This window comes from Equus przewalskii, chromosome 10 (genome assembly GCF_037783145.1).
Source record: "Equus przewalskii isolate Varuska chromosome 10, EquPr2, whole genome shotgun sequence".
NCBI lineage: Eukaryota > Metazoa > Chordata > Mammalia > Perissodactyla > Equidae > Equus > Equus przewalskii.
In genome coordinates this window covers 44,783,874-44,811,773 of record NC_091840.1, presented here as the reverse complement: position 1 = coordinate 44,811,773, position 27,900 = coordinate 44,783,874, and the positions used below count along the sequence as shown (strand labels likewise).

At 50.5% G+C, this 27,900-nt stretch overlaps 1 protein-coding gene across 1 annotated transcript in view; it reads right to left on the bottom strand.

The window, feature by feature from the left end:
* Positions 1 to 27,900, bottom strand: part of RPH3AL (rabphilin 3A like (without C2 domains)) — a 145,548-nt gene that overhangs the window by 45,233 nt on the left and 72,415 nt on the right. The window contains 1 exon segment of the mRNA XM_070562852.1: positions 6,758 to 6,844. Within this exon segment, the coding sequence (XP_070418953.1) occupies positions 6,758 to 6,844 (87 nt within the window).

The window sequence follows — 27,900 nt, the reverse complement described above, 5'->3', positions numbered from 1 at the left end:
AACAACAAATGAAATGGATTTCTGGCTTACAACGTCCTATGTTTAGAAGCCCCTGGTCAGTTCCCCCAGCCTCACACTAACACGCCCAGGAAACCCATGAAAAAGGGCACACAAACCCCAGCACAGGAGGGATCCGACGCCAACCTACAGTCAGGCTCCTCTCCGACGCCAGGCGAGCGCGCTGGACGCAAAGTGTGTCTCAGGTCCACCTGGGCCTGGCCTGTCTGGCAGAGATCAGGGCGCAGAGTCCAAAGGCCTGAGGCAGGCTTCCTGGCATGGCAGGCCTGTGGGTTTCTGGAGCCTCACAGGGGCTTGTCCTTCCTCCTCCAACCCCGTCTCCATCCCTGGGAGACAGATGCCCAGAAAATAACCAGGCAGGAGGGGGAAGGCGCTGGCAACGGCGAGCTGCATCTGGGAAGGTGTATTCTCTTATGTAAAGCACAGTCGTGGGAAAGGAGGGAGCGGCAGGAAGAACCAAACCAGGGGTCCGCAGCCTTCCACGTCCTCCTTGTTCCGATGGCCTGGGGCCTGATCACGATCACGAGAGAGTCAAAGGTGCCTCCTCCGGGGAGCAGAGCATCACAGGTGAAATCGCAGACAAAGAAAGGGGTACAGGTGCCGCCTCTGTAAACCGGGGTCTGCAGAGCTCACAGCACCCGAAGATGGACAGACCCACATGCGCACACACGCGCACAGGACAACACACGGAACACATCACGGCCAGACCAAAAAATGGAATCAGCAACATGGAAGAAAAGCTTTACAATTTTTCAGAACAGAGGGAAAATAAAAGGAGTTGAAAATGACCTGGTAGAAGATGACAAATACAGAAGACAGAGAAGGGAAATGCAACCTTCACATTAAAAATGCTCCCAAGAAGAAACCAGAATAGTTGGGAACAAAGCAACAAGCAAAAACAATCGAAAAGCTTTCCTGAATCCAAGATCCAAATATGTTGGTTCTAGACAAAGATCAACAAAAACGACCTAGGCATATCCAAAATTTTTAATTTCCAAATATATATACACAAACACCTCTGCCAGGTTATTTAAAGGAGAACAAAAGCATAAGTCTGGCTTCAGGCTTCTCCCCCACGTCTCTGTTCTTGCCCTGAAAATGACTTTATGTTGTGCATTAGATCTTGTCATCCTGCCTTCTCTTTCCCTCCACTTCGACTTCACGGGTTCATCCATTGCCCCCAAGTGACATCCTGAAAACTGTCTTCTGGTTCGCAAGGTCCTTCCTGGGGTTCTTCAGGCCTGATCTGCTGTTTAACCAGCCCACTGAGGGCTGTTTCATCCTCTTTTCTGTTTCTTTAACTCTTGGACACATGTCAGTGTTTATTAATTTGCCAGCCAGGAAACCAGGAAAGTGACTGAAGAGGGCGCCCATTCACAGAGGGACTGGAAATGGGGTGGGGCAGGAGGTCGGCAGATCGACTACTTCCCTAAGCAGATAGGTGAGAAAAGGCTAATTAGGTAAAGACTAGTTTCGTGTGGTCACGAAAAATGTCATATTCATGACCATTGTGTACTGGAAACCAGGGACCAGGTACTCCAGCTGTTGGGAGTGCCAAACAGGGATCAACAATAAAAAACAATCAGGGCCGGCCTGGTGGCATAGTGGTTAAGTTCACGTGATCTGCTTTGGTGGCCTGGGGTTCACAGCTTCGAATCCGAAGCATGGACATACACACCACTCATCAAACCACGCTGTGGTAGTGACCCACATACAAAATAGAGGAAGATTGGCACGGATGTTAGCTCAGTGACCATCTTCCTCAAGCAAAAAGAGGAAGATTGGTACGGACTTTAGCTCAGGGCCAATCTTCCTCAAACAAAAAATAAAGAAAGAAAGAAAAATAAAAAACAATCAAGAAGAAGCAAATGATAAGGAAATATATGTGGCTGTTAATGGGAATGACAAGCTTTATTGCTCTAAAAAATTACTGCAGTGTAGTTCAATTGAGTTTTTAAATTCATTAATGAATATCTTTCATTTTTGGAAATGAAAATGGTTCATTTGGTTCTTTTTCAAATTTGCTCATTCGTTTTTCAAAGGTCCTCTTTGTTCAATTTGATTTCTATTCCCACTCTTATCTCTTTTAATTAATTAATTTAAAAAGCTTATTTGTATCTCTTTCACAGTTTCACTATTATCTCTAGTCTCATGGGCACCAATTCTCCTAGTTGTTACATTTGCAGACTCTCCCTCATGGTGTTTCACATGTGGTTGGACAACAGGGGCAAAATCCACAGAATTCTGAGCGGGAAAGATAATGATCAATTGTATTATTAGTCAAGTTGTCCTTTTTGTATAAAGGCAACAGCTATTACCAGATAGCAAAAAACTCAGAAAATACACCATCCATGTGCCCTTACAGTTGTACGTCATTTAATGACAGGCTGTGTTCTGAGAAATGTGTGTGCGAACATCATAGAGTGTACTCACACTAACCTAGATGGTCTAGCCTACTACACACTTAGGCTACATGGTCCTAATGTTGTGGGACCACCATCATATATATGGTCTGTCGTTGACCAAAACATTGTCGTGTGGGGCATGACTGTATTTAAAAAGATGACATAAAATTATACACCAGCTAATTATGAGATAAATAAAAAATAATAACTCAAGGGTCTATAAGAAAGAATATAGACACCAATGTTTATTTTTCCTTCTAAGAATCCATTCTGAGGATATAATAAAAAATGTAGTCAAAGAGCTATGCACACAGATATATGCTGAAGATATTAATAAGAGGAGGAAAAAGGAAATAACTTAGATGTTCTAAATTAGCAGAGTATCCATATGGTAGAATGTTTATAAAGAATTATTGATTACATTGAGAACTACTTATGACATAATGCTAATTTTAAAACATAGGCTCAATAATATAAAGAAGAAAGAGACAGAAAAAAAATCAGAAGTAAATATGCCAAAATGTCAACAGCAATTGTCTCTGCATGGTAAGATTATGGATTTGTGTGTGTGTGGTTATTTCTTTATGCTTTTGTATACATTACAAATGTCAATGATCCAAATTAATTTGCTAATCAGAAAAGAGTAAAATGTATGTAATATTTTTAAAAATGAAAACTTCTAAGGGTAACAATAGCCAAGAACTTAAACACCTGGGGCAACATTAAATAAGAAAGACAACATACCATGATACAGACTCTGACGTCATAATCTACAATCTATTCTCAACACAGCAGCCAGAGCATCCTTTAAAAAGCGGAAGAAGATTCAGGTCATGTCTCTCCTCTACTCAAGACCCTCCAAGGCTCCCCATTTCATTCAGAGTAAAAGCCAAAGTCCTTACAATGGTCTACAAGGACCAACATGATCTCATCCCCTGCCACGTCTCCAATCTCCTCTTCCGACCCTGATTGAAGCCAGTCACATGGGTGTTCTTGCTGTTCCTATAACTCTTTATAAACATTATAAGCCAAGGACACACCTGCCTCAGGGTCTTTGCACTTGCTGTACCCTCTACTTGGAATGCTTTCCATCCACATAGTCACATAGAATGTTTCGGATCTCTGCTCAAATGTCATTTTATCAGTGAGCCCTTCCCTGTGCCCCATATAAAATAGCAGCTACCCCTAATGTTCCCAGCACCCCTTCCCTCTGTCACCCTGAGTCCTTTCTCACCATCTGTGACATGGCAGAATTTACTTTACTGTGTTTGTGGACTCCCTCTCCCACGAGAAGAGCTATTTTGCCTGGCACATAGAAGATGCTCAATAAATCTGTGTTGCATGCCTGAATGAATAAATGCGTTATTAACTGTATTTACTGTATTTAACTGTAAACTCCTCACGAGTGGAGGCCTGATGCTCACACCGCTGCGCCGCCGAAGTACACAAGACAAGCAGCAACGCCATCCCGACGGCCCCAGGGCCTTTCACCAGCGCTGTGCTCTCTCCGGAAAAAACTTACAATTACAGTCAGAGACGATGGAAGTGAAGCGTCAGAAGGAAAGATAAGCATGTTCAGGCAGAGTGGGACAGGAGTTAAAATTCAAGTTCTTCCATCAAGACACGACTTTTGCTGCAGGACACAAATCCAAATTTTTATCACAGACTCAGAAGTGGCTATTTGTGGCACCAAAAATGACATTTTAAAATGCTCTTTCAATATAGCTCTGTCTTTGTGGTGATTAGATATTTTTCTAAGAAAAAAAGGCATTAGGAAACCAATTACCCTGTCACTCTCCCGCCCCAAAAGCAGGCAGGAAAATGCAGCACCCGGGTATGGTACCCCGAGGCCCCCACAATCACAGACGCCCACTTCCACGGCCCATGCACGCCTGCTCAGTGCCACGGGACGCCTGCTGCTGCAGAGGGAAGGCAGCCTTCTGGATCTTGCTAAGTGTTACGGCCTCTAGAAATTCAAGGACAAACCACAGCATAACACAGAGCTTCATATTCTTTGCCTTAGAAAGATAAGAAAATTTATCCTGAGCTATTTCAGACTGTTCCGGACACCAGAGCCGTTGGAAGATTAGGCCGGGTTTGGTGGGGCGCCCTGCATGTGGGAGCTGAGGACAGTTAGGGAGCGTGAGGGTAAGTGGTGCTGGGGCTGGACGGGGCTGCTCCCTCCGAAGCTTCCACGGAATTATCACGTTCGCTAAATTCGTCTTTCCTTCCATCCACCTTCATTCCCTTGACAGCTCCTTCATCTCTGTCCTCCCACAGCTCAGCTGTGACCATCATTTCATCCTGCTAAGGTTCTTCCCCAAAGATGCTGCTGCAAGGAATTTCCTCCGGTGGATATCTGCATCTTAAAAGGGACCCCCTGGAAACCAGAAGGACCCCAAGTTCAAAGGGGGAGTTTCAGGCTGAGTGAGGGAGGGAGGGCGCTAACATGTACAGAGTACCTTTGCTATGCGGGATGTTTTGTGCACTTTATGACCTTGCTGAGTTCTCACAGCGTTTCTATGAACTAGGTACCATCATCTCCATTTGGGGTGAGAAGTCGGGGACCTCCAGGCAAGACAGAATGTTCACACCTTGAGTACCTTCCCCGTTCTAAAGATACAGCAGTGATGGATGAAAATATTCTAAAAATAAGTAAACTTATCTGTGCTCAAAATAAGATATATATCTCAATGGATCAGAAACTCCAAGATTTACTATTTTGAGGGCCTAAAGGCACAGCTTGCTGAGCTCTGGATCCAGAGGCCAGTGGAGGCAGCCGGGAGCTTGGTCTTCCAGGGTACAGGGACTAAAAAGTGTCCCATGAGAGGTGGGGGACCAGAACCAAAGTCACTGGAAATGGGGTCTGGTGAAGAGATTTCCCACCTGGGAAAAGAGGCTGAACAGAGCAGGGACCCCCTCCCGCCCTAAGAAGAGCTTATCTGAGCACATGAACACTGAGGGGAGCTGGAAGCAGCACACACACAGCCTGGGCCTGGCTGGACTGCCCCAGCTTTGATGACTGCCTCTGGATGTAATCCCATTATCTCCGTGGACACAAAGCTCATCACTAACCCAAGACACCTGGCCCTGCACTGGGGCACCTGGGACCTGGGTGGAGGTGACCGCAAAATCAGCCGGCAAGGAGAGCATGTGAAGGTGATGAGTAAGGAGAGAGAGAAAAACAGACTCCCACTCAAGATGAGCGTACAGACCCCAATTCCAATACACCCAAGGAAAAGTGATGCTGAAGACAACCAACAAAACCACCAGCTGGGAGATGGTCTCAAAGATTCAGTGAACTGGGAGTCAGCATTGAAGAATTTACCTGGAAAGATAAAGAAGGAAACAAGAAGGAGCAGTTGGGAGCTATGGGGATGGACTGAGAGGGGCTGCAACGTATCCAGCAGGATTGCCAGAAGAGGAGACATGGACTGGCAGAACAGCGATACTCAAGGACAGCGAGGCTGAGAATTTTCCATAACTGGAGACATTTTATAGATCCTCAGATTAAAAGCTCATACCAAGGGCCAAGCCAGAGAAGTGAAAAACCTCCACATCTGGGAAACCAGGGGCATGCTCCCTCTGCCCGGCTCATTCCATTCCTGCAATCCCTGTGCCATGGCCCTCTCCAGAAGCTGCCTGCCAACATCCTGCTGTTTCGGCCCCACTTCCGATCCTGGTACAGTGGGGAGAGCCCTGGGTTGGGGGCTAGGAGACGCAGGTTCGTGCCCCACATCTGTTGCTGCCTCAGACTCCTCATTGAGCATCGATCTCTCCCCCTAAAATTGGGTCTAGACCTTAACCTCAGAAGGGACTGTGGGCGTGGCATCATCACAGCAGACCATGGCTGCATGCAATTTCCAGCTCCCCCACTGAGCAGCTCGGTGCCCGCAACTTACTTAACCTCCGTGTCTGCTTCCCCATCAATGAAAGAGGATAATAACAGCTCCCACCTATGGGTTGTGTAGGGATGACATGAACTCACACATGTAAAGAGCTTAGTGCTGTGCCAGGCGCATAGTCAACACTGAACCAGGGCAGCCATTACTATTACTATAATAATAGCCCCCCACCAAACACCACTTAGTATGAGGGCTTCCGGTTGAAACCACGGTCACAGGCACAGCAGAACCAGGGCCCACTGCCACCTCTGCACTGTGGAATAGGCAAGCCAGCAGGCTGCCCCTCCCCACCCGTCTCCCTGACCACCCCATAGGCCCTCCTTGGCCTCCGAGAAGCCCCTCCCAGCAACCAACCATGAACTTCCCCAAATGCCAGTGCGCCCAGACCCCGCCCCAGCCCGCCCCCACCCCGTTGCCCTGGCACCCTACCTCTCTCTGCTCACTGCAGATCTTACACAGCCACAGGGGCCGCTTCTGGCCAGGGGAGGCCTCGATCCCACATTTGGTGCAGACTTTCTACAAGAGAGAGGACACGGGAACGTCAACACTTCAGCCACTTCCTCCTCGGCTGACGGGCTGGCAAAACTAACCAAGGGAGCTTTCCGCATCTTCCGAGGGGTGGCTGTGCTTCAGGCCAGGAGGGTGGATAACCCAAAGGGCACAGACCACCTACAACCTGCAGTTGGCTTTGGAACACAAGGGATGTGGCACCCGTGGGTCTCCATGAGATAAGTTCACCCCCACGATTACGTCCTGTTAGGATCACATCAGAAAAGAAGCGTGCTGATAGTCACAGCTGCATCATTTTCAACAGCAAAGGACTGGAAACAACCCAAACGCCCAATTCCAGAAGAACCAGGCAAACACAACAGAATGTGATACGCCCTTAACACAGCAGCCTCTGCCGATCCCTGGAAATGGGGACAGGAAATGACGTTATTCAACAAAGAAAACATACGTTTGTATGCAACCACGCGAAAAACTCACGTGTGTGCCCGGCAAGGTGAGAAGATGATACAGTGAGAAATAGCAGGGACAGCCTGAGCACTTACTTTACGCCAAGCCTCTTCGTTTAACGATCCCAGGAACGCTATTATGTAAGCTTTAGGCCCATTTTACAGGTGAGGAATCAGGGGCTCGGAACAGTTTGAGAATTTGCCCAAATTCACACAGCAAGTAATTGACTCAGGTCTGACTGTAGAGCCAGTACATAATTTCTTCCAAACACAAAAGTAGCCAGAACCTAGTCTCTGCTTAAGGTTGTAACTTCTAACTCCATATTTCTTCCCTGGAACACGCAGCCTGGAACTGTGGTGGGAAAGGCCAGATGAAACTGCCGGGAGGCAGAGGGGAACTTGGTGGGGCTCAGACCTCCTCCCTGCTAACCCCTGGAGTCTGGTTCAGCGACAGCGCATCTTCCTCAGAAAACTAGAGCACAGCGAACAATCTCACTGCCCCATGGAAGCCGCCCGGGCCCGGCAGGGCTGGGGGCTCTCTCCTGCCCCCCGCCACGGGAAGGCTGGATCTGTTGCTTGGCCTTTTCTGCAGGCTGCCAACTGAGCAAGAAGCACACTCTCTGCGGAGAGGGAAATGTCACCAACTTGGCTTCCCAGAGCATGTCGTCACTGCCTGATTGGGTGGCTAAGCCCAGCGCTGCGGGAGGTGGGGAGCCAGCTTGTGGCGGAAGGGGAACTGTGACACATTCATAAGGGACGTGCATTTGCTACCATCCAACAGTCAGGTACGAGAAATGTCACTTTTCTTCTATTTCTCCAAATAAAATGTAATCTGCTCCAAGCTCCTGTCTCCCTGGGCTGCAGGCAAGTCCGTCCTAGTCATGTTTGGGGCCCAGCTCTCATGAAGGGCCCAGGCTTGGGGTCTTTGGCGGTGCAGGAGGTCTGGGGAGGGTCCCCTGGGTGCCGACCAGGCTGCTCACTGCTGTGCTGCTCACCCTTGGAGCTCCCATGGTCCCTCAGAAGGGGGAAGGGGCCCGGCCACTTCTGTGCCAGGCCCGGGTTTGGGATCTGTGCCAGGCTGGGGCTCAGCCTGTCCCCCTGACCTGGTCTAGAGACTCTCCCTTCTCCACTACAGCCACCTCTCTACTCCTCCCAACATTCACCCTCCACCTTCTACCTTTAGGACAGGGTCCCCCAGAAGCCCATAAGATGAGGCTCAAGAAACACACACAGCCTCTCCTCCTGGGGGTACAGAGAAGGAAGGAGGAATTTATCGGGCAATCGTGTGCACACCAGGCACCACAACCCTGCAATAAAGGAAGAAGGAGGTGGCTGTTATCTCCATTACACAGATGGAGAAACTGAGGCTCAGAGATGTAAACGACTGCTGAAGTCGCACAGCTGTTAGTGACTATCAGGATTTGGGAGGCTCCCTTCTTCCAGACCTCAGGAGAGCGGGCCAATACCCTCCCCGGCCCAGGTGCCAAGCTGGTGCCCACAGCTCTCCAGGGAGCTGGTGTGTGTCCTGGGGATGTTACTGATGGCTCTCAAATGAATGGGCAGAGAAGGTGACATGGGATGACCCTGGGACAAGGCTTTGCTGGGGAAGGGGCTGAAACCGGCATGTGCTCATCAGCTCCATGACACTGGTTCTAGGAGCAAAGACCTGGGCTGAGGAGTCTGGCTCTGCCCTCTGTGCTCTCTCTCGAGAGGGAGGGCAGCTGCTCTGCACAGGAGAGAGGTTTCTAGCCACAGGCAGGGAGCCCAGGCCCAGCGGCCTCCCCACCAACACCCAGGGGCTTCCCGGCAGCCTCTGCCCCTGTCTAGTCAGCTCGGGCTGCTGTAACAAAAATGCCATAGACTGGATGGCTGAAACACCAGACATGTACTTCTCACTGCTCTGGAGCAGGAAGTCCAGACAAGGGTGTCAGCACGGTTGGGTTCTCCGTGAGCGCCCTTTACAGACGGCCGCCTTCGCGCTGTTGCTCACACAGCAGAGAGAGCTCTGGTCTCTTCCTCTTCTTATAAGGTCGCCAACTCCATCCTGGGGGCCACACCCTCATGGCCTCACCTAAACCTAATCACCTCCCAATGGCCTCACGTCCAAATTCTATCACATTGGAGTCAGGGCTTCAACATACGGATTTGAGGGCGACACAGCAGTCTCTGACCAGGACTGGGCCCCTGCCCCTGCTCCTGCACATGGGAAACCCTAGAAAGGGGCATGTGGTCAGCTACCTCAACCCCGGAATCACTGAGAGCCCCCAGTCCTCCTGGGCTGTCCACCTCATGCCATCCTGCACTCTCACCGACTTCATGTTCCAGAAACACTGCTCCGAGCTCGTTCAGAGGCAGTGTGGCTTGGTGTTGGGGCACAGGCTTTGGAGAAAGGCAGGCCTGGGGGACCCCTGGGAAGCTACTCGATGCCTAGCTAAGCCTCAAATGTTCCCATCTGCAAAATGGGATAATAATATTCATTTCCCCTAGGGTTGTCTGGTGATTAACTGAGACACACACGAAAGGCAACCAGCATATTATAAGCGCTTCATAAATGCCAGTCGTTATCATTAGTGACACCCCCTCGTGCCCTGTTCTGAAGCCCTGCGTGATTCTCCTCTAGACCTGCCCTGTCTAATGCGGCAGCCACCAGCCACGTGTGGCTATTTAAGTTGAAATTAATTAAAATTAAATAAAATGAAAAACTCAGTCCCTCAGCCACACTAACTACATTTCAAGTGCTCTAGAGCCACACGCAGTATATCCCAAATACTCCCTCCTCCCTTGCACCACAGGATGTTGTTGGGGGTCGGGGGGTGGCGTGACAGGGGACACCCTCCCTGGTCCACGCATAGCCATGTTTGCAGGCTACCAGCCATCACTAGTGGAAAACCCAAGGTCAGTTCCCACAATCCCTCGGTCACCTTTACACACCTGCAGCATCTTCGGAAGGGGAATCTGCGGCAGCGAAAAGATAACATGCTCCCGTTCAAATAATATATAATTGCTGCTCTATTAAATCTTGGATCAATGAGAAGATAATGAGCCTTTTCCCCTTATGGGCTTGGTCTTTGTTCACAGGTTCCCATAAAGAAAATTAAGCAGGTGTATTTTAAAAAGCCAGTGAGAGTGTGAGCCAGCACAACATCAACTTGGTGCAAAGGGAACACTGCACGGTCGTGTCAGGGACAGCCCCGGGGCCTGGGGGTGGTGCCTGCTCCCCTGCCTGAGATGGGCTTCCACTGAGCGGAATTGCCCTGAGTGAGCGCTAGCTGCCCGGGCTTGGCTGCCTCAGGCCTCCTGCAGCCTGGAACTGTGTCTGAGCCTTAAACAGACCAAGTCTAGCTTCCTGGCTTGACTCAGAGCAGAGGCGACAAAGCTCCAGGCCCTCAGCCTGCATGTGCTCTCTCCTCACTCCTGTCTCAGTCACTCCATGCACTCCTTTTGCAAATGTATACCCCAGGTTAGCACACACACGGAGCAGGGGAAAGCTCAGAGGATAGCCCACGAGTCATAGGCTTTGGGGAAGGAAAGCGCAGAGGATGCCATTTAGATGCAACTTTGGACTCGTTACTAACCTTCTCTGAGCCTCATTTCCTCATCTGTAAAATGTGGCCACAGGCAGACTCGGGCCTCAGTTGGGAGGATGAAGGGAGATGATTCACGAAAGCGCTTAGCACGGCACATGGTAAAGAGCAGGCAACAACCACAGTCCTTTCCCAGATGTCTGTCCCGGTGAAGGGTGCCAGCACCCATCAGTCATCCAGGCCAAAACCCAGAATCTTCCTCGATCCCCACTCTCCCTCATTCCCACCCAAATCATCCATCTCTAAGAACTGTAAGCCTCGCCCCAACTGTCAGCTGCCCTCCGTCCCCCTCCCCCATCCACGCTGCCCTGTCCAGGGCCTGGCCTGCACCCTGGCCTCCCAGCAGAGCCCCCCGATCCTCACTTTGGCCAGCCTCCAGTTGGCTCCCGGCACAGCAGTCAGAGTGATCTCTTCAAGACGCAAATCTAATCGTGTCATTTCTCCCGTCTCTGCCAGCTTAGAAACCTCCAGAGACTTACTGTTGCTCTCTGGATGAAGACCCCTTCCCACCTTTCACAGGGTGTGTGATGCCTGCTCAGGCTGGACCTGAGCTCCTTGCCGGCCTCAGCTCGCACCCCTCCCCCTGCTCCACTTTCCATTCTCCGAGCCCCAGCCACATTGGCCTGCCTTCAGTCCCTGGTCCTCAGTCTGCTTCTCCTGCCACAGGGCCTTGGCATGTACGGCTCCCTCTGCCTAGCATGCACTTGGACACAGTTGTTCTTCATTAAACTATGCATCCTTCAGACCTCAGCAAAAGCACCACTTCCTCAAGGACGGCTTCCTAGACTTCTTACCCGGCTGGGGGTCCCATAACAGGCTCTTGCCTCTTCTCCACTGTCAGGGCTGCAGTTTTGCCCTCATTCGTGTGGCTGTGTGACTACTGTCACTTCCTACCAGACTGTTGGCTCCCTGAGGGCAGAGGACATGTCTGTTTCTGTTTACCATCCTGTTTCCAGTCCCTGGCACAAAGAATACTTGTGGAATAACTGAATGAACAAAAGGGAGCTATGTTTAGTATTAGAATTGAGAAGGCAAGACAGTCGCTTCTGGAATGTGCAAACCTGCTGGGGAGAGGAGTCACATAGAAACATGAAACATTCCCTCAGCAGCACAGGGCGGGGTGCACTCCCCTCCAAGTGGTATGATGCTGACTGGCGGGGTGATGGAGGTCAGACAAGGGACAGCTGCACATGGGGTGGAGTGTCCAGGGGTGGTGGGACTGCTGGCCGGGTGGGTCTCACTCTCAGCGTATGGGGCATGAATCCAGGACAGCCCAGCTATGGAGGAAACGACACCAAGGGTCCTTTGCTAAGGGTGGGGGCAGGGATGTGTACCCTGCCCTCCACATGACCACTCCTCCCTGCCTCCCCAATGGGGCATCCTGGAGGCCGCCTGTGCGTGCAGACTTGTTCCAAAGTGGGTGCCCTCCTTGACGTCCTTAAAATCCAGGCCACTTTGGAGGCTGGCCCCGTGGCCGAATGGTTAAATTTGCGCGCTCCGCTGCAGACGGTCCAGTGTTTCGTTGGTTCGAATCCTGGGCGCGGACATGGCACTGCTCATCAAACCACGCTGAGGCAGCGTCCCACATGCCACAACTAGAAGGACCCACAACGAAGAATATACAACTATGTACCAGGAGGCTTTGGGGAGAAAAAAGAAAAAATGAAATCTTTAAAAAACATAAAAAATAAATTAAAAAACTAAATTAAAAAAATTTAAAAAAAAAGAAAAGAAAAAAATCCAGGCCACTTTGGGTTACCCCTCGACTTCCTGAACTACTGCACACTCTATCCAACACCTTCACCTTCTCATACCGCAGGCCAGAGTCAGAAAGTAGGACAAGAAAGTCTGTGAGACCACATGTGGCAGAGCTCAGGCACCGTGCTCCAGCCAGGCCTTCCCACCCGCACCATGCACCCCGGACCCACACAGATCCCTGAAGCGCCATGGCGGGGTTTGCAAGCTGCCCCCGATTAGAAGAAGGGCGGATGTGCGGTGCCAGTGTTGGGGGACACCAGGGGTGGGGGGGAGACAAGTGCTCAGCATGCGGACACCACCCCCTCACAGGAACAGCGGTCTGAGAGTGTTGGGAACCGCGAAAGAGCTACACAGCCCTTGACAGGCCCTGAGGGCTTCGAGCTATTATCATCCATCACACAGAAAGCCATGTTTATGATGCTCAGTCAACCACAAAAAGATGAAATTGTGCTCAAACGTTCTATACAAGGAGGCGAGGAAGACGTACGCTGCACTGCAGAAATGATTATTGAAGACGGTTAATTTGAAAATATTTGGTGCTTCAATTCAGCAAACATCTACTAGAGAGCGGATGTAAAGCACTGTTCTAGGAATGATGAGGACGAACAGGGCTCAACCCTCTGTCCTCAACGAGTGGCCCATCGGACCAGCAAAACTCACGTGGAACGGACTTGCTCAAGAGTTCCAAGGAACGGAAGTCTGCAGGTGGGACGGCCTCTCATTAGGAGCAATGCTGTAAAGGGACGTTCACAGAGTGGTCGTCTGCCAGCCCAACAAAGCAGAGGAAGAAACGGCAACACACAAGTGATCGCAGCACACACATGAAGCCACGTGAAGAAGTGAGCCCACAAGCGTGCATTTCATGTCAATGTGTGCCCGATGCTACAGATGGAATCTTCAACAGTTGGAAAAATCCAACTGTGCTGTGGGGAAAGCTATGCAGCGATAAAAGTGATGATGATGTAAGCAGAAAAAGTGAAAACAATCACGATGAAGCTGTCTATGTACTGAAACGGAGCAATATTCACAATAAATTAAGTCAAGAAGGCATGTTATAAACAGTATGGGTAGTGTGATTCTCTACCATATGAATATGTATATGTGCCTGTATCTATTCGGAAGTCGATACATGCATAGAAAAATATCTGGGAGGATATTGGCCAAAATGTAAATCAAACTGTGCTAAGTTGAAATCTATTTTAAACAGATAAGCAGAATTCCTATTTTCAGGAAACCTATGCTAAATGTTTTGGGAAATCACTTGCCCCAACTTCATTTTTGGATCAGATCTGGATTTTTGCGGGTCAGGGTGGATTAAAGAAGCTAAAAGCATATGCGCAGATAGGCGCCAGACAGGACTTATTGGTTGACTGTGGCTCAAAGGTAGATAGTCAGCCCTGCCCCCATGCCCTCCCCAGATGGTGTCAGTGGGTCACTGACCCCCCCCCCCCCCACCCCGATCACAGGCTCAGTTCTGCTCAGACCCGGAGACATCATCAGCCAGGCTTGGAGGTGCCTCACCAGTCCTGGTGGGCCAGGAGTGCAGGAGCTAGAAATGGCCCTGGTGCCAGAGATTCAGTATTTGGAACCCAGGTCCTGCTGCCAAATGACTTTAAATAGTTCAGATATTGATTACCTATTATAAATATTTATATACTTTATCAAGTACTTATGCTACACCAAGCACCAGGCTAGGTGTTTTCTGTAGAATCTCATTTAATTTTCATAACCACCCTAGGAGGTAGGTGTGACTGTCCATGTTTTACAAACAAGGGATCTGAGGCCTGAGGTCAGGCACCTTGACCACAGGGGCCTGGCATGTGAACTCCATGCTGTTGGAGCCCCAGGTGGCTGCCCAGACAGGAGACTTATCTAAGCCTTCACTCTCCCCTTCACACCAAGTGAAGGCAGGGCTGGTCCCCCGGGCCCCGGCCCCTCCTCCAACATTACAGGATAGGTCAAGCCTCAAGTGGGAGAGGGAACAGCCAGGCCCCTCCTTCTATTCATTAAGACACAACCTTGGGGCCAGCGGGACTGAGCCACTGCCCTTAGCCCTGACCCCTGCAATATTGAGTCACCAGGGCCCAAAGACACACAGCCTTAGGAATGCCAGCCACCTGCTGCCTGGTCTGAGACAGCAGCCAGGAGGCGACCAGAGAAGAATTTCAGAAGGAAGACAAGTCTCTCTGTGCTTCCCACGCTAATGCTTTGCCAGGGAGACGCCAGCCTCCCTCCATCCTGGCTGCGGTGGCAGGTGTGTTACCCATGCAGGGTGGGGTCCCTCCCCTCCAATGAGCCACTGATGCTGCATGGGGGACCACCTGCAAATGCCAGGCCTGGGCAGCCCCCAGCCACCTCTCCCAGTCAAAAGGAAGCGCTGCAGGTTTCAGGATTGGCTTCCAAAACCCCTCCTCCCTCCGCCTGCCACTCATCACAGTCAGCACCGTCCTGAGCGGAGAGGGGGGTTAAGGAGGCAGCAGGAGCAGCTCTTGATTATTAACATTCACAGGCGCATAATAAGAAATCATGCCTCAGATGTGGCTCTGGCTCATCACTGTGTTCGTGCCGCACTGGGTGTGTCTGACGGGGAATGGGGCACTTCAGGCTGGATGGAGCCTCCAGGCTGGCTGGGAGTGGGGAGACTGCCACTCCACCTGCCCCCTTCACCTGTGCCCGCCAGCGCCTGTTCCCTCTTTGTGATCCTGGTTACCCTCGGCATCCCCTCTCAGACCAGAGACTGCGTGCCCGTTTTTGCCTCTTTTCCAGGTGAACACGGGAAACAAAAGAGGTTTCAGCTGTCTCTAAGGGCCCGAGGGGCGTGCAGTGTGGGTGACAGGAACTTGAGCGGAGGCAGCCACGGTTTCAGACAAGAGCTTGGAGAAGGGGTGAATGGAGGTTATCCAATCTGAAGCTGAGAGGAAGGTTTTAAAGAACCAGGAGATCTAATAATGTACGATCAAAGGGGGGCCACGTGAGACACAGCCCTGGGTCTCAGGGAACTGTCTTCATTCCACAGGCACCTGTGGAGGGCACGGGGGTGCCAGGTCTGTGTGCAGTGGGAGGCGTCAAGCAGTGCCCACCATGCAGCCCCCTGGGAGGAAGAGACACAGCAAGGCTGCCGCGTGGACAGAGCATTCAGTCCAACTAGGACTGAAGAATGCTGACAGGGAAACACGTGAGCAGAAGGGATGATGCTCAAAAACACAGAAGGGATGAAGGGCTGCAGAAGGCAGCTAGGGACAGACGCCCCATCTGAGAAGGGCCGGACGTCGACCCCAGGGGCTGGGGTGTGCCCTTGACATGCGTGTTTCCGTGAACATCCCACTGTGGCCACCACCCCATGACTCCATCTGGGGTCCTTCTCCTCCAGGGGCTTGAGGAGGACACATGTAGTGGGAAAAGCACATCAACATTATATTCACTTTTTTCAAACACAGATTATTTTGAAATTTCAAATAGCGCTACAAAAGGACATGGGAGGTTTCCACGCTTACCCAAAGGGAACCTGGGTTTTGAATGGCCAAACGATGCTGCTCTGAGTCCTGACGGAGAGCGAGGAGGCCCACCAGCTCCCGGTCAGGAGGCCGTGTGGGGACCCCACACCTGTCCTCTCAGACACCTAAGGGGACCTTTGTGGTCTCATGGGGCCTTGTGTGGGGACAAGTGATAGCACTGACTCTCCCCAGGGGTGCGTGAGGACTAGAATTCAATGTGCGTCAGAACCTGCCACTCCTCTGAGAACAGTTCTATCAGGGGTTCTCGAATACAACCCTCCTAAACCCCCCCGGCCTGGTGTGCACGTCCGGCCCCAGCCCTGTCCCTGAGCCCACCTGCCGAGGGCAGGAGAATCGATGGTAGATGGAATTCCACCACACGCAGGGCTCCCCGACCCTCATCGAGGTCTCTGAAGCTCTGAACACAGCTGGCTTCACCCTGGCTGGCTCCGACAAGTCCTGGGACGAGACCCCTGGAGGCCTCAACAGCCCTAAAGGAAGAAACCCTTTGCTTCTGCACCCCGCCCGCCAGCCTGGGCTCCTGGAACTGACGGGGTCTGAGCGCGTCACGTCCTCCAGACTCCCAGCCGCAGGTCCACACGGCTCCATCCAAATCACAGGTGGATGACACTTGGGCCAGTGGTCCCCGGGAACACCATGTCACACAGCAGCCTGCAGCTCTCCAACTCCACTCTGGCCGGGAGGGAGTCAGGGCAGGGGAGACCCAGGTGGTGGAGGAAGCAGGCTTCCATCCATCTTGCTCCCTGCCGTGTGGTTACTTAGAGTTACAACTCGTAATAAGGATAATAGCCACCATTTATTGAGCACTTATTCCATGCCTGGCTCAAACTCCGCGCTCCACACACATTAACATGATCACATTTAATCTCGCTTACGTTCACAACGGCCCTGTGAGGGAGGTTTTATGATCTGAACATTGTGGATGAGGAACGAAAGGCCCAGAGATGCTGGGTGACTTGGCTACATTCATGTTAACGAGGAGGTGGCAGAGCCAGGATGCAGACGCAGGTCCATAACAATAAAAGTAAGAGTTTATATAACACGTACTGTGTGTGGGGGCGGCATGAATACTTTACACAGATTATTCACTTAACAAGGACGGGACTGGGCAGACAGCTTAAGCAATTTGTCTGGGGTCACACAAGGGTAGTCAGTGGACGGCTGGACTGGGGTTCTGTTCTCCATCTGGCCTCTCACCCATGCTGTGACCTCTGCACTTATTGAGAAGGATGCTGATGAGGCCCAGGAAACAGACGTCACTGAGAGAGCAAGCGGACAGAGTCATCCTATGGACAGTGGTGGCCTAAAGATAAATGGCAGCCCACTTTCCAAGACAGACGTTGGCCATTACCAAGAACACGAGCACAGGGACTCAAAAGCCCCAGACAAAGCCAGCTCCCGCCTCCCTGAGCTCAGCTCTGGTTGCATAACCAACCTCTGTTTTCCGGAAGCCCTGGGTCAAGACCTCCTGCAGACAGTTTCTCACCCAGAGGCGTGCCTGCCACCTGGGAGTCACCAGGCCCAGGCCCTGTTAAAGGAGCCTGGTTCTCAGAGCCACAGCCGAGGAAGAGGCTGCATCATTCGGCTTTCCGTCCTCAAGTCCAGCGTCCTGAAAATGCCCTGCCCCTCTCAGCAGCCCCAGAGCTAATGGCTGCAGGGGAGTTGGCCCTCGGGGGCTGCCACACGCTGTTCTAGGACAAGTGAGCAGTCTGTGGGCCGGAGCCCAGACACCCAAGTCAGAGCCCCGCTTTGGAAAGCTTGAAATCTCCATGGAAAGGTGAGTCAGGGCCTCGGTTAACCTCCAGCACCTCTTTCCCTAGAATTGGCTGGGCAGCTGCAGGTCAGGGCCAGTGACGTCAAGAGCATTCAGCTTCCCGAGGCCTTGGTTCTCCCAGGCCCTGGACTAGGTGGAGAGCACGGCGAGGCTCACAGGCTGCGGGGCAGAGGCAGAAAACGGATGCACACTCATGTGAGAGCCTTCCTCCTTGCCCCCACCTGACTCTCCAGCCTCGCCAAGCCCACTGTGCCCGCCCCCAGGCCTCACTGTCTGCTCCCCACACTCTGGGTGCCTCCACGCCTCCATGAGTTGCCCAGGCCATGCCTCACAGCGAACGAACTTCTACGCATCCTTCAGGAATAACTCCAATGTCTCCTCCTCCATGACCCCTCCCTTGATTTCCCCTCCTGGGGAAGCACTAGTTACTCCCTGCCGTGTGTTCCCACAGGGAGTTGACACGTCTAGAGGAGCGCTGATCGCATCATATTGAAATTGCCTCTCCCGTGACTGCGCCCTCTCTAGAAAAAGGACATTGCTGTTTGTATTTAAATCCCCCAATTTAGCAGGCGCCTGGCATGCAGTTGGCTAGGAAGGGAGCGAGGGAGGGGCTGAGTGACAAGTACAAGGTGCCGTGGGGTTGGGAGTCCACAGACAGCTGGAGGCCTACGGTGCTTGTAAGGAGGGGAGGGACATGATCAGATCTGGGTTTCAGAAAAAGCACCTTTGCTGAGAATATAGATTCAGTCACTCTCTCCTGGTCAATTGGTCCTCCACATTCTCAGCAGAGGCTCTTTTTCCAGAACATTCCCAGATGCCTATGGAATTCCAACTCCTACCCGGGTATGGGAGGTGAGGAAAAGAAGGGACTCTGGGTTGTCCTGAGGCTGCCTGCCGGCCACCTGGATGGACACTTGTGACATCAACAGAGTGGGGACGAGGGGCAGGAGAAATATCCGGCTTGGGACACACTGACGTCTGCGGTGTGAGTGAAGCCCGTCGGAAGAGCTGTCCAGCGCAGGTGACACATAGGTCCAGAGCTTGGCAGGGAGGCCAGGCAGCAGACAGAGAAGGCGGGCTGGTGCACAGCATTGGCTGAAGTCTGAGAACGCAATGCGAGTGGAGAGGCCCTGGAGATCAGTGGACTTTCAACACCGACCTGTGTGTCGTCTACTGTCGATTTCGGCCCTCAGAACGAGCGCTTGAGGAAGGCCGAAGCTTTGCCTGACCCCGAGGTAGCTGCAGAACCCGGACTGGTGCTCTGCACACTGTGGGTGCTCAATGAATGCGTGCTTAGGCTGAAGGAGACTTGAGCATCTCTATTCTGAGGGATGGAGTTGGTGGAGGGGGAGAGAATGGAAGGGGGAGGGGTCACCACAGAGGCCAGGACCTGGGGGAGGCAGGAGGGGACCCAGAGCACAACCATGGGGCCTGAAGCTGAATGCACAGACAGCCACCCAACAAACTCGAGGTGCTGGGCCACAGAGAAGGGAGGGAGAGGTGGGGAAGGCTTGGGCAGATTAGAGAAGGCCAGTCTAGGGTCTACCAGAAGACAAGTGAGCACAGACGCCCTGGGCAAAGTCAGCAGACCCCTCACATTCCCCAGCTCTGCCTCCACCAACACAGCATGGGACATCGCAGCCCCTCGGATCCCAGGGGTCAGCACTGCCTCCTCTGACTTTCCAGGATCATCGTAGCTCTCAAAAGGTCAGTCCATGTGAAAATACCCTCTCCCTTCTCCGGGCCCCCTCCAGCGCCTGCAATACAGTCAATATCCTTGAAGCCAGTAAATACCTGTCGTCGGAACTGATTTTTTATTTGAAAAGTATAGCAGACTAGACAAACACCCTAGGGCTTCTTAACATTCCAGGAGCAGCAGCACTAACGATCAATTAGGGACCCTGGTGACGTGCAGCAGAACTCCAGGACAGCGGTGACGGGTCTGGGCCAGGGATAGTCAGGCCCGACCCTCCGGCCTCAGAACGCCCAGCCTGGGTATTTCATTTATGCTGCTAAGGTCAGCAGCTTGTGCCTAGGGGACAGATTAAGGGCCCTGGACACCACGTGGAGGCAGTCAAACTTGATTCTGCAGGCAGGAGGGAGCCACTGAAGACTCTGGGGGGAGGGCAGAGCAATTGATCAGAGCACAGTTGAACGAGATGAACAAGCAGAGGAGCAGAGAATGAGCTGGAAAGCGAATGAGACTCCACCACAGGCAGCTGGGAGCCTGGTGGGGAGGTCCTGCAGTGGCACCTGGTGCTCATGCCTCACTCCCTGGAGGGCCAAACTACACTCCTGGTGTGCCTGAAAACTCAGCAAGGCGGGCGTGGCTCCTGGGCAGAGGGGTCTCTGGAAGGCCTGGCAGATCACCACCCCTCTCAGTCTCAGTTTCTCCACCTGTAACCTGGGAGAGTCATCCTTCCCATAGAAGGCGGGGTGACAAGGGGGAGGAAAGAGATGGGAAGGGAGAGAGCTGAACAGTCCCAAGCCACCTCTGGGAAGGCCTGATTCTTTCTTGGTTTGGAGGTCCAGGCTAAAGGGAGCCTCAGGGGGTGGGCACCCCCCAGCTCCGCCATCAGCAGGAGCGGCGCCCTGGTGCCCTCCCACGGGGGAAGAGAAGGACAGGAGAAATCCACCTTGAATTAAGGTCAGTGAACAGCAAACAGCCGTGCGGGCAACGCTGCAGAAGGAAAAACAGGGGCAATTTGAGAGCGATGAAGAATCGCAGGCCCTCGGAAGTGTGGCAGCTGGTAGGGCGCAGCCGGCGAGGTGAGGGAGCATGTGCGGGGCCCGTCCACACCACGGACTGGAAATGTCATTATCTGTTATTTACCACAACAGAGGACAAGAGGCTGCACAAAATTACCATTCCCAGTAACAGCTGCTCAACAGATTTGCCAACGCTGCTTCCTGCTGCCGGCTTTCTCTCAAAGCTACACTGACCAGACCCGGGAAAAGAGCCACTGAGCTCCGGCGGCAAGGGGCCTGAGGGGGAGCGGAAGAAGTCTGACGTGTATCCCCACACCCCCACCCAAGCCTACAGAAGCTTTTGCCCACTCAACTATGGGGAGCTGCCCTCACAGTGACTCTGGTCCATGACTCAACAACCATAAACCCCTGCAGACCCCCATATGTGTCCAGCCACTGCCCAGCCACCTTGGGGGTGTGACAAACCAAGGCCAGGTTCCATACCCCCATGTGGGGGGGGTCTGCCTGAGGGATGCCCTGGGCTGGGCACCATCCTCTACTATGGATGGTTAGCTCTAAGGGCTAGGATCCCTTCCCCAGTGTTGGGGACACTTAGTCAACGGCCTTGGCACCCCATTGGCAAGCTGGCACCAGACATCACCTTCTTTTGGGGGTGTCCTACATGTCTTCAGCTCTCTTTACTTCCCAAAGGGTATAGGGTAAAGTTCTGAACTGGGCTGTAGGCGTATCTGCAAGGCCATGGCTGTGCCACCAGGTGCAAATCATCTCTCTCAGCCTCAGTTTCTCCACCTGGCAAATGGGTATAATCACTGCCTTTTTGCCCACCTGCCCGCCATGTACTTCACTCATTTCAACCCTCACACCACCTGATGAGGAAGCTCCTGTTATTATTCCCAATTTCCAGGTGAGAAACTGAGCAGAGAGGCGAGGCAACTTGCCCAAGCCAGGAGGAGACCCCAGGTGGCCCGAATCCAGGGCTCTTAACCTCCAGGCAATAGTGAAAACCACTTTTTAAAACCCAGGAAAAGAAAACCGGTCAGAAAATAAAGGGAGGAGTCAGCCTGGTGGCGCAGTGGTTAAGTGTGCACGTTCTGCTTCTCGGCAGCCCAGGGTTCGCTGGTTCGGATCCTGGGTGCGGACATGGCACCACTTGGCAAGCCATGCTGTGGTACGCAGAGGAAGATGGGCACAGATGTTAGCTCAGGGCCAGCCTTCCTCAGCAAAAAGAGGAGGATTGGCAGTAGTTAGCTTAGGGCTAATCTTCCTCACAAAAAAAAAAAAAAAGAAAAGAAAGGGAAGCTATCTTGATAAATTCTTGAATACTTTGGGGCCCAAGTAACCAACCCTGGCCCCACCCACCTGGCCCCCACCAACATAGAGCAGGGAGGGGCAGGAAGTCACCAGCCTGGCCCCCAGAGTGGGGGCTAATGGGCTTGGACAAGGGTGGGCACGCTTTTTTGGTAAAGGGCCAGGAAGCAAATATTTCAGGCTCTCTGTTGCAACTATTCAACCCTCTCATTGCAGGCTGTGCCAAAGCAGCCAGAGACGATATGTAAATGGTGGGCGTGGCTTGTTCCAACAGAACTTTATGGACACTGAAATTTAAATTTCATATAATCTGAATATGTCACAAGATATTAATCTTCTTTGGAGTTTTTCAACCATTTACAAATGTAAAAAACATTCTAGGGGGGAAGATCCAAGATGGCGGCCTGAGTAGTCTTCTTTGTCTCTCCCCCTTCGAATCTACAACTAATTGGACATTCATCGCTTAACAAAGGATATCCATATAGCATCTCAGGACGCCTGAGAGACCCACGCTGCTGTACATCGGAAGGTGGACGGACTTCCCTCCGGGAGGAGGTGGAGATAGGTGAAAACTCTCCTACTCCGACCCCCGAACAGCCTAGTACCTGCAAGTGGCTTTCTTCCAGCGGATGCCCCCAGAACATCGCCACACACCAAGGGCAGGAGGGAGAGCACACCAGAGGAGTGATGGTGGAAAAAGGTGACCAGAGCCCTACCTAAGCCCCTCGCAATTACACCTAAGCCCAGAGGGAAGCTCCAGAGTTACATACCTGAGGCGGCGGGGAAAACCCCTACCTGCCATTAGTGGAGAGGCCCCGCCTAGCATCCACAACGCCGGGAGGCTCCCGGAGAGAATCCCAAACAGCACGGCGGCCCAGCAGATGCCGCCACCGGCTCCACTGACCCGGCTTTCGCCTGGGAGGGGCTCGGGACTACCGGAGATCTCCTGGGAGAGGACTGGGGCTGAGTGGAGCTCCAGCGGCTGGCTCCGCGGCCTGGGGGGAAACTCTAGAGTTCCGTCTGGGCAGCAGGCAAAGTCTCTACCTGCCATTCGCGGAGAGGTGCCGCCCAGGATCCACAATGCTGGGAGGCTCCCGGAGAGAATCCCAAACGACGTGGTGGCCCGCCAGCTGCTGCCACCGGCTCCACTGACTGGGCTTTCACCCGGGAGGGGTTCAGGACTACCGGAGATCTCCTGGGAAAGGACTGGGGCTGGGTGGAGCTCCAGTGGCCAGCTCCGCGGCCCGGGGGGAAACTCCAGAGTTCTGTCCGGGCAGCAGGCAAAGTCTCCACCTGCCATTAGTGAAGAGGCCCCACCCAGCATCCACAACGCCGGGAGGGTCCCAAAGAGGAGAATCCCAGGCAGGGCAACAGCCGGCCAGCTGCCACTGAACTCAAGGTCTCCAGCTATTCCCCAGACATGGCAAGGGGCTCCCCGAGATCCTAGGTGAGAGGACTGGGGCTGGGTGGAGTTCCAGAGACCCGGCTCTGTGGCCCGGGGGAAACTCTACAGTCTCACAGCAGCCTCAGCGATAGCCTCTGCACAGCACTAGTAGAGAGCACCCACCCAGCAACAACAAGGCTGGAAGACCCTGGCACAAAAGTAGCATAGCTAGGCGAGCTAACCACAGACTGCAGAAGATGCCCATAGCTCTGCTGTGACCCATAGTGGACAAGTGAGATTTTGTGGGCGCCGACAGTGACAGAGCTGCAAATATAAGTGATCCTTCCCCTGGCTGCTGGGAAAGCCCATAACACCGCTGCAGACCCTAAGGAGGGAGCACGTCTAGGTGGTCTGCAACAGTAGGCACCAGCAGCCTGAAGCCCCCTTGTGACGGCCCCCACAGCTGAAGAGGAAACCCTACAGGATCACTGTGACTGCGAGGAGGGGCCCAGGCCCAGTTAGCAACAGCTGATAGGGTTCCTGGTTGGTGCAGTATAAACAGCTGTCCCCCCCACACAAGTAGAAACAAGTGGAAGCAGTAACTAAACTCTATCTCTATGCAGAGGCACAAATCTACACCATCAAGCAATATGACAAAATATATTAAATCTCCAGAACGGAAGGAAAATGACAAACACACGGAAAACAATCCCAAAGACAATGAAATATATAACCTAAGTGATGATGACTTCAAAACAGCCATCATTAAAAAACTCAATGAGTTAAAAGAGAATTCAGATAGACAACTCAACGAGTTCAGGAGCTATGTCACAAAAGAGTTCGATACTATAAAGAAGAACCAAACAGAAATACTGGAAATGAAGAACATAATAGAGGAGATTAAGAAAAATCCAGACGCACTGAACAGTAGGGCTGATAATATGGAGGAAAGAATCAGCAATTTGGAAGATAGGAATATAGAAATGCTGCAGGCAGAGGAGGAGAGAGAACTAAGACTAAAAAGAAATGAAGAAACTCTCCGAGAATTATCAGACACAATTAGGAGATGCAACCTAAGGATTATAGCTATACCAGAGGGAGAAGAGAGGGAGAAGGGGGCAGAAAGCCCATTCAAAGAAATAATGGCTGAGAACTTCCCAAACCTGGGGAGAGAGATGGAACTTCATGTGACAGAAGCCAATAGATCTCCAAACTTTATCAATGCAAGTAGACCAACCCCAAGGCATATAGTAGTGAAGCTAGCAAAAGTCAATGACAAGGAGAGAATACTAAGGGCAGCCAGGCAGAAGAAATTAACCTACAAAGGAACCCCCATCAGGCTATCAGCAGATTTCTCAGCAGAAACTTTACAGGCTAGAAGAGAGTGGAATGATATATTCAAAAATCTGAAGGACAAAAACCTGCAGCCTAGAATTCTCTACCCAGCGAAAATATCCTTCAAATACGATGGAGAAATAAAAACTTTCCCAGATAAACAAGAATTAAGGGAGTTCATTGCCATAAAACCTCCTCTTCAAAAAATGCTCAGGAAAACCCTCATTCCTGAAAAATCAAAAAAAGGAAAGGGGCTACAAAACCAAGAGCAAAGGAGATAAGTAGAAGGACAACAACAGAGAGTAGCAGCTCTCCAACAGAACAGACTAAACCATGGGACGAGAAACAAAGGAAATTGAAGAGAACCAGAAAACAAGACACAAAATGGCAGCAGTAGGCCCCCACATTTCAATAATCACTCTAAATGTAAATGGATTGAACTCCCCAATCAAAAGACACAGAGTGGCAGGATGGATCAAAGAACAAGACCCAACAATATGCTGCCTCCAGGAAACACACCTCAGCCCCAAAGACAAACACAGACTCAGAGTGAAGGGATGGAAGACAATACTCCAAGCTAATAATGAACAAAAGAAAGCAGGTGTCGCTATACTAATATCAGACAAAGTCGACTTCAAAGCAAAACAGATAAAGAAAGACAAAGAGGGACAGTATATAATGATAAAAGGGACTCTCCACCAAGAAGACATAACACTTATAAATATACACACACCCAACACAGGAGCACCAAAATTTGTAAAGCAACTCTTAACACAACTAAAAGAAGACATCAACAACAATACAATAATAGTAGGGGACCTCAACACCCCATTAACACCAATGGACAGAACATCCAGACAGAAAATCAACAAGGAAATTATAGAATTAAATGAAAAATTAGACCACATGGACTTAATAGATATATATAGAACATTTCATCCAAAAACAGCAGGCTACACATTCTTCTCAAGTGCGCATGGAACATTCTCAAGAATAGACCATATTTGGGGAAACCAGCAAGCATCAATAAATACAAGAGAGTTGAAATAATATCAAGCACTTTTCTGATCATAATGCTATGAAACTAGAAATCAACTACAAGAATAAAGCAGAGAAAGGTGCAAAAATGTGGAGACTAAACAACACGCTACTGAACAAACAATGGATTATTGAAGAAATTAAAGAAGAAATCAAATATTATCTGGAGACAAATAAAAATGAGAACACGTCATACCAAATCATTTGGGATGCAGCAAAAGCAGTCCTAAGAGGGAAATTCATTGCAATACAGGCTCACCTCACTAAACAAGAAAAAGCTCACATAAGCAACCTCAAATGACACCTAACAGAATTAGAAAAAGAGGAACAAACAAAGCCCAGAGTCAGTAGAAGGAGGGAAATAATAAAAATAAGAGCAGAAATAAATGATACTGAAACAAAAAAGACAGTAGAAAGGATCAATGAAACAAAGAGTTGGTTCTTCAAAAAAATTAACAAAATTGACAAACCCTTAGCCAGACTCACCAAGAAAAGAAGAGAGAAATCTCAAATAAATAAAATTAGGAATGAGAGAGGAGAAATCACAACAGATACCAAAGAAATACAAGGGATCATAAGAGAATACTATGAAAAACTATATGCCAACAAATTGAACAACCTAGAAGAAATGGACAAATTCCTGGACTCTTACAACCTCCCCAAACTGAACCAGGAAGAAATGGAGAATCTGAATAGGCCAATCACAAGTAAAGAAATAGAAACAGTAATCAAAAACCTCCCCAAAAATAAGAGTCCACGACCAGACGGCTTCTCTGGAGAATTCTACCAAACATTCAAAGAAGATTTAATACCTATCCTTCTCAAACTATTCCAGAAAATTGAGGAAGATGGAGTACTCCCTAACACATTCTATGAAGCCAACATCACTCTGATCCCCAAACCTGACAAGGACAACCCAAAGAAGGAGAACTACAGGCTGATATCACTGATGAACATAGATGCAAAAATCCTCAACAAAATTCTGGCAAACCGAATACAGCAATACATCAAAAAGATTATACACCATGATCAAGTGGGATTTATACCAGGGACACAGGGATGGTTCAACATCCGCAAGTCAATCAACGTGATACACTACATTAACAAAATGAGAAACAAAAACCACATGATCATCTCAATAGATGCAGAGAAAGCATTCGACAAGATCTGACACCCATTTATGATAAAAACCCTCAATAAAATAGGTATAGAAGGAAAGTACCTCAACATAATAAAGGCCATATATGACAAACCCACAGCCAACACCATACTCAATGGACAAAAACTGAAAGCTATCCCTCTGAGGACAGGAACAAGACAAGGGTGCCCACTTTCACCACTCCTATTCAACATAGTACTGGAGGTGTTGGCCAGAGCAATTCGGCAGGAAAAAGAAATAAAAGGAATCCAAATAGGCAATGAAGAAGTAAAACTCTTGCTGTTTGCAGACGACATGATCTTATATATAGAAAACCCCAAAGAATGCATAGGAAAACTATTAGAAACAATCAACAGCTACAGCAAAGTTTCAGGGTATAAAATCAACATACGTAAATCAGTAGCATTTCTATACACTAACAATGAACTAACAGAAAAAGAACTCAAGAACTCAATCCCATTCACAATTGCAACGAAAAGAATAAAATACCTTGGGATGAATTTAACCAAGGAAGTGAAAGATTTATACAACGAAAACTACAAGACTTTCTTGAAAGAAAGTGACGATGACATAAAGAGATGGAAAGACATTCCATGCACATGGATTGGAAGAATAAACATAGTTAAAATGTCCATACTACCTAAAGCAATATACAGATTCAATGCTATTCCAATCAGAATCCCAAGGACATTCTCTACAGAAATTGAACAAAGAATCCTAAAATTCATATGGGGCAGCAAAAGACCGTGAATTGCTAAAGCAATCCTGAGTAAGAAAAACAAAGCCAGACGCATCACAATCCCCGACTTCAAAACATACTACAAAGCTACAGTGATCAAAACAGCATGGTACTGGTACAAAAACAGGAGCACAGATCAATGGAACAGAATTGAAAGCCCAGAGATAAAACCACACATCTATGGACAGCTAATCTTCGACAAAGGAGCTGAGAGCCTACAGTGGAGAAAAGAAAGTCTCTTCAACAAATGGTGCTGGGAAAACTGGACACATGTAAAAGAATGAAAATTGACCATTCTTTTTCACCATTCACA